The sequence below is a fragment of the Lotus japonicus genome, chromosome 1 (assembly GCF_012489685.1).
Source record: "Lotus japonicus ecotype B-129 chromosome 1, LjGifu_v1.2".
Lineage (NCBI taxonomy): Eukaryota > Viridiplantae > Streptophyta > Magnoliopsida > Fabales > Fabaceae > Lotus > Lotus japonicus.
In genome coordinates this window covers 35,498,213-35,513,508 of record NC_080041.1, presented here as the reverse complement: position 1 = coordinate 35,513,508, position 15,296 = coordinate 35,498,213, and the positions used below count along the sequence as shown (strand labels likewise).

The 15,296-nt window shown below is 38.2% G+C and overlaps 2 protein-coding genes and 1 pseudogene across 2 annotated transcripts; 2 read left to right on the top strand and 1 right to left on the bottom strand.

Moving 5' to 3' along the window:
* The first annotated feature begins 1,584 nt into the window (after nt 1-1,584).
* On the top strand, nt 1,585-6,088 carry LOC130734537 (probable cyclic nucleotide-gated ion channel 16). Its single transcript, XM_057586998.1, has 6 exons — nt 1,585-2,186; nt 3,265-3,477; nt 3,587-3,900; nt 4,248-4,359; nt 4,502-4,738; nt 5,144-6,088. The coding sequence occupies exons 1-6, from the start codon at nt 1,737-1,739 to the stop codon at nt 5,882-5,884; spliced, it is 2,067 nt and encodes a 688-aa protein (XP_057442981.1). The 5' UTR covers nt 1,585-1,736; the 3' UTR covers nt 5,885-6,088.
* Nucleotides 6,089-7,507: 1,419 nt separating this feature from the next.
* Nucleotides 7,508-8,487, top strand: LOC130731815 (protein PELPK1-like; annotated as a pseudogene).
* Nucleotides 8,488-11,178: 2,691 nt separating this feature from the next.
* Nucleotides 11,179-15,273, bottom strand: LOC130734042 (uncharacterized). Its single transcript, XM_057586340.1, has one exon. The coding sequence runs from the start codon at nt 15,271-15,273 to the stop codon at nt 11,179-11,181; it is 4,095 nt and encodes a 1,364-aa protein (XP_057442323.1).
* Between the last annotated feature and the right edge of the window lie 23 nt (nt 15,274-15,296).

Below are 15,296 nucleotides of genomic sequence, written 5' to 3'. Positions count from 1 at the left end.
GATTTCTTCTATGTTTGTTTACCTTTTCTAACCCCTAACTAATAAAACCACACAATTTAGTTAATATAAGGATTAAACTATAGAGTTTTAGAATATTAGGGATATAAGATGAAAAAAATTCGAGGAACTAATTAAAATAAAATGATTTAATATCTGTTCAATGTCGCTACAAAAATTCTTCATAGAGACATTTATATGTTTTATGTTAGATTAGAAAATAATTTTAAATTTAATTAAATATTAAAATAAAAAGAATGTAATCATCATTTGTGATGATTTAATGTATGTGGCCTCTATCCCACATCATGCATAAATCTTATTCTACCTTCCTTGATTTTTTGAGCTTATTACGTGGCCATGTAGGCTAACTCGTACAAAACTTCTAAAAGCGTAAAACAATTTACACTTTCGAAACTTGAATTTCCACAATCAAAAATTTTACAAGTATAAAAAAAATCCATTTTAAAAATTAACTTCCTCAAGAATTAAATAGGAATACTTGGGTAAAACATATTATGAGGTGTGCAAATATTAGTCATAGGATGTGCAAATGCAAAAAAGATTGGTAAACCACGCTACAGTTAAAACTTAAAACACCTCTAGACACCGACATTTGTAGATGTTTAAAACCGCCACAAAATTGCGAAACTGTCAATAAATGCATTCTTTTCAAGGTTACAACTTTGTGGGGTCTTAAACCACCATAAAAATGGGTGTATGGACACCTTTTGGTAGTCCACGAATCACCACGGATGCAAATGCAAGGGGGCGTTTGTTACAAATTATGAAAAATGATACCCGGGTAAGAGGATTCCCAGGAATATTAGGATATGAATGTTATGCCTTGGAATCATTAAAAAATGTGTTTGGTTAACAAATTTAATTCCTGAGAATTTTTTTTTATATCTGGGAATAATTATTAAACACGGTTGGTTAGAAATGCTTATTCCCAGGAATAGGTAATGAAATTACTAAGTTATCCTTACGGTAAATTATGTACATATTTTAAATGAACTTATTAAAAATTGAATAAAAATAAAAATAACGTGATTATTATGTTTATATTATGAATATTATTTATAAAACATTATTCATACATTGGTTTCGTAGTAAAAAAACATTGGTTAATATTACACTAATATTATATGGGTTGAACTACTAAAATGATATGCTTGTATGGCACCCATTCATGAATAATGCCATTTTGGTTCACATTCTTTTTAAGCTTACAGTGGATAAACAGGACAATGTACTAGTTAAGTTTCTAGATCTAACAAACAAGGACGGGTTTTAATTGTATGATTGATTATGATATTGTCAATGGTGAAAAATATATATCCTGTCAAAAAAAAATAAAGCATCCTCTTCTCTGTTGGGCTGCCAAGATGTGAAAAAATTGAGGGAACGTGGGTTGACGGAATGTGGGTTAATAGAAGGGTAAATATGAAATTTCAGTCCTAAATTTACTCAACCACTTTAACAACCTTCCCAAGAATCTTGCATACCCACCCATGTAACAAACACCCCTCAATGCATGGAGAACTCATTTCAATGGTAATAAATAAAGTGAAAATAAAAATAAAATATTGCGATCCTGGAGGAGAAAAATTAGTGTTCTTTCATTAGAAGGTAGGAGCCATTTCTTTCTCCGCATTTTTTGGAATCAAATTTTTTTCTCTAGTGATGAGAGAACAAGAAGAAGAAGACAATAGCGGAAGACGACGACGTCAACAACGATGATGCACCCAGACCTCCACCGTTTCGGCGTCTCATCCCATTTCCGAAGCCACTTCCCCGCCTCATTCTCCCTCCGTAAGAAGGTTCCATGGTGGTACCAAATCCTCGACCCTCGGTCCAAATTCGTCGCACAATGGAACCGCACGTTCCTCTACTCTTGCATCGCCGCTTTGTTCCTCGACCCTCTCTATTTCTATTTCCCTATCACCGGCGATAAGGCTTGCATGCAAACCGATTTGGTCCTCGGCGTCTTCGTCACGTTCTCTCGCACCGTCGCTGATTTGTTCTTCTTTTTTCACATTGTTCTCAAGTTTCGCACCGCATTCGTTTCCCCTAAAGATCGTGTTTATGGCCACAAGGAACTTGTTACTGATCCCTACCAAATTGCGTCGCGCTACTTCAAGTCTGATTTCGTCGTTGATTTCCTCGCCACACTTCCTCTTCCACAGGTACGCACGTAGTCTCTATTCTTTTTGAAATTCGCTTTCATTCAATCAAGAGTAAACCACATACGCAAGTACATCATCATCCTGGATGATAGAGGAAAACTCCTGAAGAGCCTCTTCAATCCAAACGTAAAAACCACAACGAAAACCAATTTTAGCTAGAGTGTCCGCCGCACTTAAAATGATTGATTGTTGTTTAAGGCGGTTATGCACACAGAGCTCGTTAATTGATATATAATTACACTAAAACACCCGGTTACGCACATTATATGCGTGATTGCTCAATTTCTTTTAGGTAATGAAGTCGCTCTGTTAAACAATTTGGATTTTTTTTTTCAATTACATGGATACAATTTTCATTTTTTATTCAAATATTTCAATGTTTAGGAAGAACTTTGCCGTGGTTGTGAACATGATTGACTTAGTAGAAGATACATTTTATTTAAAAAATTGAAGGATGAGATAAAATTTAAATAATGTCAGAAGCAGGAATTTACATAAATTTAGTGAAAATTTGATAGATTTTAAATGAAGTTGTAGAATGTGAGATGAAAGTTTAAAGAAAGAAAAATTCCACACTTTTTATTTTGAGTTCAGTGCTTAAATTTTTGAAGATTATGATTACAAAATTAGAATTTAAGAAATTTAAGTGAATAAAAATTATGAAGGACTTCATGTAAGCATCACAAAAGTTAAGGGGTATAACTTGTTCAAAACTTTATTAAGATATAATAGTGGAACTGAAAATGCTGTTAAATTATGATCTTAATAATATTGTTGATTTTAAACTGTCGAAATGATCACTAGTGTGTTACCATACTTAGAATTGGAACAAATGTGACTGATCCAGCTGCAATTGAGTGGCAATGTGATTGCAGTACTTGGAAATATTTAATATTATTGCTTCTGTTGTCAATTTAAAACTATGTGATGCATTGTGGACCTCAATTTAAAAGACTTACTATTCAATGTCTATATGATGGAAGGATACAACTTTGTTTTTTGGTGCGAAACAATTATTAAGCGCCTGCAATACTACAATTTATTTTTACTCTTTTTTAATTGTTGTATGCAATTGCAGATAGTGGTTTGGTTTGTGATTCCGGCAATTAAAGATTCAACGGTGGCTCATGTAAACCACACCTTGTCTCTGATTGTACTCATTCAGTACATTCCTCGGCTGTTTCAAATTTTTCCCCTGCAACGGCGAATCTTGAAGACTAGCGGGCTTATAGCCAAAACTGCCTTGGCAGGGGCGTTGTACAATCTTGGTTTCTATATGTTGGCCAGTCATGTAATTCTTCTGTTCATTGAAAACAGTTCCAAGTGTCAAATTTTAAAAATTTGTAACAATTCCAAAAATATTGATAAATTGTGTTTCCAATATTGTGTTGTCAGTGCAGATTTTAGGAGCTTCCTGGTATGTTGCTTCCATTCAGCGCCAATTTGAGTGCTGGAGAATAACTTGCAGGAAGGAGATGAATAGAACACACTCTCCATCTTGTAATCCTTTGTTTCTAGATTGTGCTAGCATGACCAACCCTGAGCGCCAAGCTTGGTTTAGACACACTAAAGTCCTTACTGATTGTGATGCCCTCAATAATAAAAACCACTTTCAGTTTGGAATGTTTGCTGATGCTTTTACAGATCATGTCTCTTCCTCAAGATTCTTCCAGAAATATTTTTATTGTCTCTGGTGGGGTTTGAAAAATCTAAGGTACATCAGTTTCAGTTTATCATACTCAATTGATAGAATAATGTGATTAATTTGATCATCTCCATCCTCTTTCCATCCAAGATTAGAGCCGTCAATTTTACATCCAATGGTCTAAAAAAACTCATAGTCCGAAGTTCACTTCGTGGTCAGAGTTTCGAGCTCTTTTAGACTGTTACATATAAAATTAATGGCTCCAATGTTAGATCTCAAATGGAGATATGATGGAGAGAAGTTGAATGTCTTTTCAAGTTCGGATTGAAGACATAAGTGCACGAAATTTATATCCATAGTGAGCACTCACTTTTTAAGGTTCCCTAATAGGTTCTAAACTCTTTTGTTTTATGTAGTTCATATGGACAAAATATTCAAACAAGTACTTACAGTGCTGAAACGTTATTTTCAAGTTTCATATGCATTGCGGGCCTTATCCTATTTGCGCATCTCATTGGTAACATGCAGGTAATGTAAAAGTAGTCCTATTCTCTAGTCATCATTTGGATGCAGAACATCAAATTAATTAAAAGGCCTCTTTATTAAAGAAATGACAGTGTCCTAAAAGTCATAACAATGTCTCTTGATTTTTCCTTTTTTTTTGAAAAAGAATTATCTACAATCTTCAACAGCAAGACTTGAGGAGTGGAGGCTTAGACAAAAGGATACAGAAGAGTGGATGAATCATCGGCAACTTCCACAAGAACTGCAAGAACGTGTTCGCAGGTTTGTTCAATATAAATGGCTAGCCACTAGAGGTGTGGATGAAGAAGCTATTTTACGCTCTTTGCCCGTAGACCTTCGGCGCGAGATTCAGAGGCATCTTTGTCTTGATATTGTCCGACGAGTAAGCTTTTTTTTATTAGTTGAATACACACCTTAAACTCTTGATAAGACATGCAGAAGACTATCTGAGACATATCTGAGTTTGGTTCATCAGATAGTCACTTTAAATGGTAAAGTAAATAATTCCAACAATTGATTGAGAAATTAATTGTTGAGCTTCTGATTATGTATATGACAAACTATAGAGCTCTTTAACTTTTAACCTTGAATTTTCAATCAAGAGTTGATGTGACTTACTTTAGTCTTCAAAATGTCTATTGTCTACCTCATCTCAGAGGAGCTAAATTTGATATGTTTCCAATTTTATTGCATAGGAATTTGTTGGGGAATCTTTAGACTTGTACTTTATTATAGGTCCAACCAGTTAATATAACATAGATTTCTTTCTAATTCTTGTTATATTCAGGTTCCTTTTTTTGGCCAAATGGATGATCAGCTTCTAGATGCTATATGCGAACGTCTTGTTTCATCCCTTAACACAAAAGACTCACACATTGTTCGAGAAGGTGATCCAGTAAGAGAAATGCTTTTCATCATTAGAGGACAAGTAGAGAGCTCCACAACTGACGGTGGTAGATCAGGATTCTTCAACTCCATCACCCTCAAACCCGGTGACTTCTGTGGTGAAGAATTGCTAACGTGGGCTCTTGTGCCAGCCTCGAGTCTTAACCTTCCATCTTCGACTCGAACGGTGAAGACTCTCACTGAAGTTGAAGCATTTGCACTCAGAGCAGAGGACCTCAAATATGTCTCAAACCAGTTTAAGCGCCTCCACAGCAAGAGACTCCAACATGCTTTCCGGTACTATTCCCACCAGTGGAGAGCTTGGGGGTCTTGCTTTATACAAGCTGCTTGGAGGCGTCATCGCAAGAGACAATTGACAATGGAGTTGATGGAGAAAGAAAACTTGTATTATTCAAATGTGATGGAGCTAGAAGATGATGAAGAAAATGGTGCAGAAGAAGGTTTAGTTGGGGACAATGCAAGCCATGGTCAAAATCTTGGGGCTACAGTTTTGGCTTCAAAATTTGCTAAGAAAACTAAAGGGGCGGTTAAGAGAATACCCATCCCTGAGAGTAGCAGTTTAAAGATGCCCAAGATGTTCAAGCCAACAGAGCCTGATTTCTCAAGATTCCATGATGATTAGTGTAAGTCTCATGAGATAACAACATAACAATGTTACATCTCGCAATTTAAATTTAATGTTATACATAAATTTGTAAAGTGTCTGGGTTCAATATATCACTAGTGTATGTTAGTAGTACCCAAGAAACAAAGTGGCTTAGAGCAATGTTTACGTGTAAGATTATATACAATACGACAATGACAACTACTTATTATTCAATCACAATTTTAACAACTAAATTTATATAATTTTGGTTCAATACTTTAGTCTCTCCCAAAAACCTTTTCATTGTTCCACTTTGATTCTTTAAATAAATTAAACAACTATATAATCTTTAAAGCTATTTCAGATGTGTAGATGTTAACATACATACCTTGAGGTTAGGGGCCTATCCGGGGATGACCATTTAGTACATGTTTGTTTATCCGTTTCAACCCAATTTTATTGTCTTTGAATTTGGCTTCCTATGGTCTAAAATGTAAAAGGAGCTTACAGAATGGATTGGCATTAAAAAGGATTTAGGAGAAACGCAAATACATGTTTACCTTTTCATTCAAAATTCAAACGAGATTAATTTCTATGCACCGACGGTGTAAGTGAATTTTACACAATCATTCAATTACATCCCTTCATTTTGATAATTTTCATAATTAATTTTGAATTTAATAATATTTAAAATAAAAAATAGAAGGTTGTGACTGAATGATTATGTAAAACTTTTTACACCATCAATGCATAGAAATTAATCTAAATTAAAAAAGCTACTATGCCTGATTCTGTCAACTCCACTATTCATTTATCAATTGAAGGGACAATGCCTTTTCTTTCTTCCTTCATTCCTTTATCTTAATTTGAATCTTTGTCTGCTAACATATTTTCGGATATCACATAGTAATTAGATGTTATATTGTGATGTAGGATGGAAATGCTTTAGTGTGTGTCTAGATTAAAGTTTACGAAACTAAGTTTATGTGAACTAAGTTTAGAAAATTGAGTTTGATTTAAAGTGATGTATTGTAATGTGATCTAGCCCATGTAAAGCATCTAAAGTAACATGGAAAAAATTAGGATATCATTTGTTCATATATACTTGGAAAAATGGAAAAATGGTTTCGAAACCCTAAACTAAATTGAAAATGGTACACTCTTTACAACTTTAAATTAAATTACTCTAACAGTAATTGGTTATGGGTTTTCTCACTGAGAACATTGTCTTTTGTGGTTATTATATCTTAACTAGTGGTGATTAATGCATACCAACTTTTAAGAGATACTCACAACACTTATAGTTTGTGAAGGTTTCTGATAGCTACAAATTGCAGGGTTATTTTTCTTATAAACTTTACAGTTTGTAGCGGTCAGAAACCAACACAAACTAAGTTTCAGGTGTTCATGGAGTTCACCTAACTTTAGCATTACTTAGTTTCAAGCTCATAAAGATGTCTTCATTGCCTTCTAATGTAGATAGGTATGTTGACCAACAATGTTACATATTACATCTGTTTTATTAGACTCTTCAATAGGTAAGAAGTTGAACTAACAATACTTACACAATCCCACCAACTCACCATGCATAGTGCACACCCATGTTTGAGTTACACAATTTTCGCCTATAAAATCCCCACATAACATTATCATACAACACTCACAAAGCATACAAAAATCATTTGCAGAGAGCTCCAACTCCTATTGATCCTCCTGAAGTTCTTGTCACCATGGCTCCCAACAGTTTGTTCATTTTTCCATTGTTGTTTGCAACTTTATTGTCATCAAACAGCAACACGGTGGTTTCAAGCGCACGCATTCTTTTAGAGTCAACATTGCCAGAGCCACAAGTACCTCAGCTTCCCAACCCTAAGTTTCCCTCTCTACTAAAGCATGTCTTACCTTAAATCCTTGAATTGCCTAAGCCAGAGTTTCCTAAGATCCCAGAATTGCCAAAACCAGAGCTTCCTAAAGTCCCTGAATTGCCAAAGCCTGAACTACCTAAACTTAATGTCCCTGAGCTGCCAAAGTCTGAGTCACCTAAGGTTAATGTACTTGAATTGCCAAAGCCTGAGCTACCAAAGTTTAATGTTCCTGAATTGCCAAAACCTGAGTTGCCTAAGGTTAATGTACCTGAATTGCCAAAACCTGAGCTACCAAAGGTTAATGTCCCAGAATTGCCAAAACCTGAGTTGCCAAAGGTTGTTCCTGAATTGCCAAAACCTGAGCTTCCTAAAGTCCCTGAATTGCCAAAGCCTGAACTACCTAAAGTTAATGCCCCTGAGCTTCCGAAGTCTGAACTACCAAAGGTTAATGTTCCTGAATTGCCAAAACCTGAGCTACCAAAGGTTAATAATGTCCCAGAATTACCAAAACCTGAAATGCCTAAAGTCCCTGAGTTTCCTAAGGTCCCTGAAATGCCTAAAGTTCCTGAAATTCCTAAATCCATTCCAACCACTAGTCCTTAAGTTGGAAGTTATCCGGTGCCTAGCTAGCCCATGCTGTTTGATGGGTGTGATGTGATTTATGTTACTTTTCAATTCTGTTTAATTTGTTATAGGCCATAGCTACATGAGAGAGTGTTTGTCATTGTTTTGTATGTACCTTATTAAAGTATAATTTACATGTTATGTTTATTTTGAGATTGTTTATATCGATTATATAAGACTTCTTTTTGAATATTGATTGTGATATCTTTCATGTATAATGGTTGTGTAATCACATACCATGAATAATGGGAAATAGTTTAAAAAAATTTGATATGCATCATTATAAACACATCATTAAAAAGAAGTTGAAGATGACACATTTATGATAGACATGGGTTTTGACTTAACTTTGTCATGGCCCTAAACCCAAATCGTGTGACAGATACGTATACCAAGTCAACTGATACTACACTTCGTTTGACAAATCTAACAATTATCACAAATATTTGGCGAAATAATTTGTCAAAAACTTATACTTAAACAGTTTTTTTTTTTCAATACAAATACTTAAACAGTTAAACTCATATATTGCATGTAGATAAATTAAAAAAAAAATTAAGAAATTGTAATAGATTTTAGTTAATTAATATGGTGCAATGTAACAATAATCAAATGTATCTCTTCAACTCACTCCTGATAGAGTACAATTGAACTAGAGCTTCTTCTCCTTTGAGAAGGGATCTCTCAGTGTAAAGAAGTCCTTAACTCAGAAGCACAAATCTAAAGATTCCCTCTTAAAGCAGTTATCTGAAATGCATAGAAAGCAATTGGAGAAGAGAGCTTTTTCCAAGAAAGGGTCATTTTAGCGTTAGAAATTAGTGTCACCCTGACAACGATGCTAAAATTGATTCTAATGGCTAAAATAATGATTTCTCAACTCAAAATATAATGTCAGCTAGACCGATGCTACGTAGGTCGGCCTAGCTGATGCTACTTTGGTAAGTTGGACCCTCTTTAATACCAATTAAGACCTCCTCTACAGATATGGACAATTAGTGTCGGCTCTGACCAACTCTAATTAGGAGGCCTAGGTCGTTGGTCTAAAGATTAGCATCCACAACCAGGAAAATGCTACAAAAACTGACGCTACAATCGATTTAGCGTTGGCATTGATGTATATATTAAAAATTTTGAAGCTAACTTGTAGAGATGACCCAATTATCATAAATGATTGTTAACGTCAGTTTAACCGATGCAACACGCCAGAGATGTTGGCCAACGCTAATATCAACTGTCCACAAATGATCGTGACGTACACAATATAAAGGATTGTAATTTGATCGCTCTCAACTGAGCCAAAAACTACCCCTAACAAGTTTTTTTTTTTGAAAATAAAATATATTATTAAAAATAACACAACATGAGAACAAACCCTCTCATGAAATGGGCAAAATAGACATGACAAGTCTCCCCCACTTTGGTGACCAAACAGAAACTTGAGAATGAACCTCATTAAAATCTTCATAGAACTACCCCTAATAAGTTTCTATGTTAGTATCTTCAAATAAGTGTAGTTTTTGGCCTGCTTGAGGGAAAAATTTATTATGGACCACTTTTGTGTGGTCCAAAGTTGCACCACCTCCTTTTGACTTACAATAGCTGGTTTTTTAAAAACAAATCAAAAAACATATTTTTTAATCTTTAATTAATTATGAGATTAATTGAATTTGCTTTTAACCTAAATGGTCAAACACATTAATCAAGGCTACAAGCTGCAATTCAATTTTCCTTAGAGACATTCAATTCATCGCCTAGTTTTCAACCCAACACCCACCCACCTGCTTCACCTTCTTCCCATCGTGACTAACCCAGAAAAACAAAACCCATTTCTTAAAAAACACCAACCAGCCATAACCCTTAACGTTAACAGAAACCCAACACGAAACAACCTCAAACCCAAAACCATAACCAACAAAGCAAAGCCTTCTGAAATCAGCAACCGAGAAGTCACAACAACAGTTAACACCGAGCAATGAAATCAAATTGAACGGGGAACAAAGGGGTTTTGTTCTTTCAGCAATAAAACCTTCTACAGTTGCATTCCCATGGAACAATTGACCCAAATCATCAATTCCCATTTTCAGATCTAAGGTAGAGAATGAATAGAGTAGAACCGTGATGGAGAGGGAGGTACATGAAGCACAACCCCTTTATGAGATCTGCGTTACCAAGTTTATGGCTTCTTCTTCTTCCGATCTGGTTGTTGCAGGCCTTGTTTCATCAACCACCACCGCGATTTTCTTTCTCCAATCCCGGCCAAACCACGAGCCATATGAAGGAACCACTACCAACATCATGCTCCCCTCGTCGTCCGCAACAAAACCCCCAAGTCAGATCGACGTTTCACCACCGCCACCTGTAAATGGCTTTTTCAGCCGATTCTTTTGTTCTTTGAAGAAACGAACACCACCACGATGATCCCCACCACGAGGAGAAGAGGTACCAGCCCTCGGTTCTTCTTCGGCGACTTCGCCGCCGTTCGCCGGTGGTGGTGCCAAGAAAAAATTGAAGGTCTGGTCATGAAGAAGAAGAGGTTAAAACTAATTAATAAATATTTCAAATTAATTTTTGTGATTAATAAATATATATATATATATTTTTTTTTTATTTTTAAAAAAGACCGGAAAACCTTCAATAGCAGGTCAAAAGGGGGGTGGTGCAACTATAGACCACAAAAAAGTGGTCCATATTAAACGCCTCCCTGCTTGAGAGCACCATTGTATTGTAATGTATTTTTCCTATTTTTAATAATATAATTTTTTGTATTTATTGCCAACAGAATAGAAAATTCATGTATTTTTTTTGATACATCGGAAAATTAACAAAGACAAAGAAAACTAACTAAAGAATGGACAACGAGTCCTTCAAGAGAAGGTACTCAACATCCGGGTCAGGAGACTCAATGACCCAAGCCCCAGAAGATCTTGCTGCTGCACCTCTCCTGGCAAGGTAGTCTGCTACAATATTGCTCTCTCGATGCACACAATTGATCCTGACGTTCCACTCTCGTGCTAGAAGCTGACGAATAGAACCAAGCACAAGAAACTCTGCATGTCTTTGAGAAGCTGCTTCATCTGTTATTATGGAGGCCAGCTCTGCACAATCAACATCACAGATCACTCGCCTAAACCCCTTCTCCCAGGCTAACTGGAGAACATCTCGCATCGCCACGGCTTCTGCTCTGAACGCACTATCTCCAGCCTCCCCGGAGTAGCAGCCCACCACCCAACGGCCAAGGTGATCCCTGATAATTCCACCGCCACCAATCCGCTGATTACTATCACAGAAACTCCCATCAGAATTGCACTTCACCATGTTGGTTGGAGGAGGAGACCATGCGTTACACAGCAAAAGATCAACCTCTTGACTGCTACGAATCCAATCATCGTGATCATGAGAGAGCCGACGCCAAGCCACTTCGAAAGGCCACGGATGAGCGTCCAACAGCAAGTTGCAGCGCCATTTCCAAGCAGCCCATAACCCAGCCAAGAAACGCACACCATGAACACCACGAGACAGGGAGGTCACCCATCGCTCGAGCTCAGAGCAGCGAAAATTAGCCCAATTTGTTGCCCCCAAACGCTGCCAAAGATCCCAGGATTGCGGGCAATCCCGCAGGCAATGAAGAGCATCTTCTATGCTGTTCGAACACCGCGTACAGGTAGCATCCGCAGCCATATGACAACGGGCTCTCAATTGATTAACCTGGATCGCATTATGTAAAACTAACCAAACAAACACTCTAACCTTTTCGGGCACTTTAAGCTTCCAAACCCAGTCAATCTTACGATCTCCCTGCTGGTCATGAGCACAACCATTGAGCCACGCATAACCATCCCGAACCGTGTACTGACCCTTATTACCAACATTCCACACCCACCCATCACTCCTCGCCACACAGACAGTAGGCTGTAAGTCTGTGAGTTTCTGCTGCACTGAGAGCGGGATCATAGTGTATAAACGATTGAGATCCCAAACATTACCCTGGATAATATCCTTCAACTGCAAATGAACATCAGCGATATTTACGAAGGGCAATTGATGAGCAATTGGACCTGTACCGCTCCAATCCTTGTACCACAGCGACGTCTCTCCATTCCCAATCCTGAAAACCATTTGCTGCCCCACTTGATCTCTAGCCCGAAGGATGCCCTTCCAGAGCGGCGAATCCTTCTGCCTGGGTTGAACACTGAGGATAGACGAGTCCTTGATATATTTCTGGTCAAGAACTTTCACCCAAAGCTTATTTGGTTTCTGGACCAATTGCCAAACAGCTTTCCCTAGAAGCGCCGTATTAAACCTGTTCATCTCTTTGATCCCAAGACCACCACAATCTTTATCTCTGGTTAGGGTGTCCCAATTCACCAAATGCCAGCCGCGATTACCACCATGACGGGACCAAATAAAATTTCTAACCAGCTGGTTTATTCTTTCGTTAAGCCATCTAGGAAGCCAGAAAACTTGCATGGAATAAGTTGGGATAGCAGCTAGAACTGACTTCGCCAAACAAACTCTACCTGCAAAATTCAACATGTTAGTTTTCCAAGAAGCCAATTTCCTTTGGATATTATCCAGAAGGTATTGGAAAGCATTTCTGTCTCTCCGTCCACCATGCAGCGGAAAGCCCAAGTATTTGCCCAAGTTATGAACAAAAGGAATAGGAGCAATATTGCGAACTTCATTGCGGATTGCCTGGCTGACTCCCCTGGAAGCAATGGCTTTGGACTTGGCCATATTAATTCTAAGACCCGAGCTATCGCAGAACAATTTCAAAGCTTCTGCAACCAACTGCACCTGAGCTCCCGACGCTTTGCAAAACAGGAGAACGTCATCAGCAAAGAAAAGATGAGAAATAGGAGGTCCATCAGGGGAAAGACGGACAGGCTGCCAACTATTTTCCTCAACAAGAGATTGAATATACACAGAGAGTCGTTCCATACATAGCACAAACAGATAGGGAGACAAAGGATCTCCTTGTCTCAAGCCTCTACCTGGGTGGAAAGCAGGCAAACGCTCACCATTCCAAAGAATTGAGAGCGAGGAGGAGGACACACAACACATAATCAACTGGATGATACGGGGAGGGAATCCAAAGAGAGTCAGTGTCTCCTCCAAAAAAGTCCAAGATACGCTATCATAAGCTTTTTCCAAATCGATCTTGAATGCCAAACTACCCTTCTTTACCCGCGAATTATTCATATGATGAATAATTTCTTGAGCAAGAAAAGCATTATCCATAGTTCCACGCCCGGGAAGAAAACTATTCTGCATTGGACTGATAATCCCATCCAGGAAGGGTCTAATTCTCCCCACCATAACTTTGGTGATTAATTTATAAACAACGTTACAAAGACTGATTGGTCTAAACTCCTTAATAGTAGCCGGATGATCCACTTTAGGGATCAGAACAATCAAAGTCTCCATAATACTGGCATCCACTGTACCTGTAGCAAAAGCATCCCGAACTAACCTCCACACATCCTCTCCTACCAAGTCCCAATATTTTTTGAAAAATACTGGTTGAAACCCATCCGGTCCTGGAGCCGTAAATGATTTCATAGACATCAGTGCCTGACGGACCTCTTCCTTATCAACAGTGTCCCCCAAACAAGTGGCAGCTGCCTCTGAGAGCCTAGGGAACCTCAAATGGTTCAAGACCGCCCCATTCATGTCAATTCGAGCCCCAAATAACGACTGAAAGTAGTTCAACACCTCTGCCCGCAACCTATTCCCATCAGAACACCATTCTCCATTGTCAAGCTTCAGTCTGTGGATCGTGTTCCGCTTGCGACGAATCATTGTTTGAGCATGGAAGTAGGCAGTGTTACGATCCCCAAACTTCACTCTATTATCTCTAGATTTTTGAAACCAGAGAAGTTCCTCCTGTTTGAGAATACTCTTGTACTCTCTTTGCATGTCAGCCTCGAACATAACAAGATCAGAAGTGACTCTAACATTTAGTTCACGTTGTGCACCTTTCAAGCGGGCTTCAATTCTCCTTTTCCTCCTAAATATATCACCAAAGACATCTTTATTAAAGGCTATAGAATCAACTTGAACGGAACTCAACTTACTTTGGACATTGTCACTGCCTCTATTCCAAGCATTTGACACCAACGACCTGTAATTCTCATGCTCCATCCATGCCGCCATGAACCTGAACGGGCGAGGATAGGAACCATGCAACGACGATCCACAATGAATCATGAGCGGAGTATGGTCGGAATGGATGCGGTTTAGAACTTCGACATTAGCACCTGGGAACGCAACTTGCCAATCTGTATCGCACAAGGCTCTATCTAATTTTTTTGATAAAATCAGCACATGGTTTACCTTCCGGAACCAGGTAAAATTCCCTCCTGCCATCCCAAGATCAACCAGATTACAATCCTCAAGCGCAGAAGCAAAACGGAGAGCACGATTAGGCAGAAAGTCCCCACCACGAACTTCATGAGGGTGGAGAACTTCATTCCAATCCCCCACAAGCAACCAAGGGAGGGAGATGTTCCCCCGTAATCCTGCTAGATGCTGCCATAAAACCTCCCTGTTAGTCGGAATGGGAGAAGCATACACCGCACTACAAATCCAGGAAAAATTTGCCCGCCAAATTTCAAAAGACACAATCTGAGAGTGCATGTCCCAGAGGCGAAAGGAAAGGTTAGAAGCCTCATTAGACAACACCCAGATTCCACCACTAAAGCCTGTCGCTTCAGAAATAAATTGCAATGTGAAACCCAAAGACGTCCAGAAGGAACGAACACGGTTAAACTGACAACGTGGTTCAACAATGATGATAATATCAGGTTTCCTGTAACGAACGGTATCTTTAACAAACCGTCTTCCATCCTCATTCATAGCACCTCTAATGTTCCAAGACATTATTTTTACATCATCAAATCCAATCATTAAAACAATTGATGATGGGGGAAAGGCCATCCCCAGGCTTAGGTATTCCATGT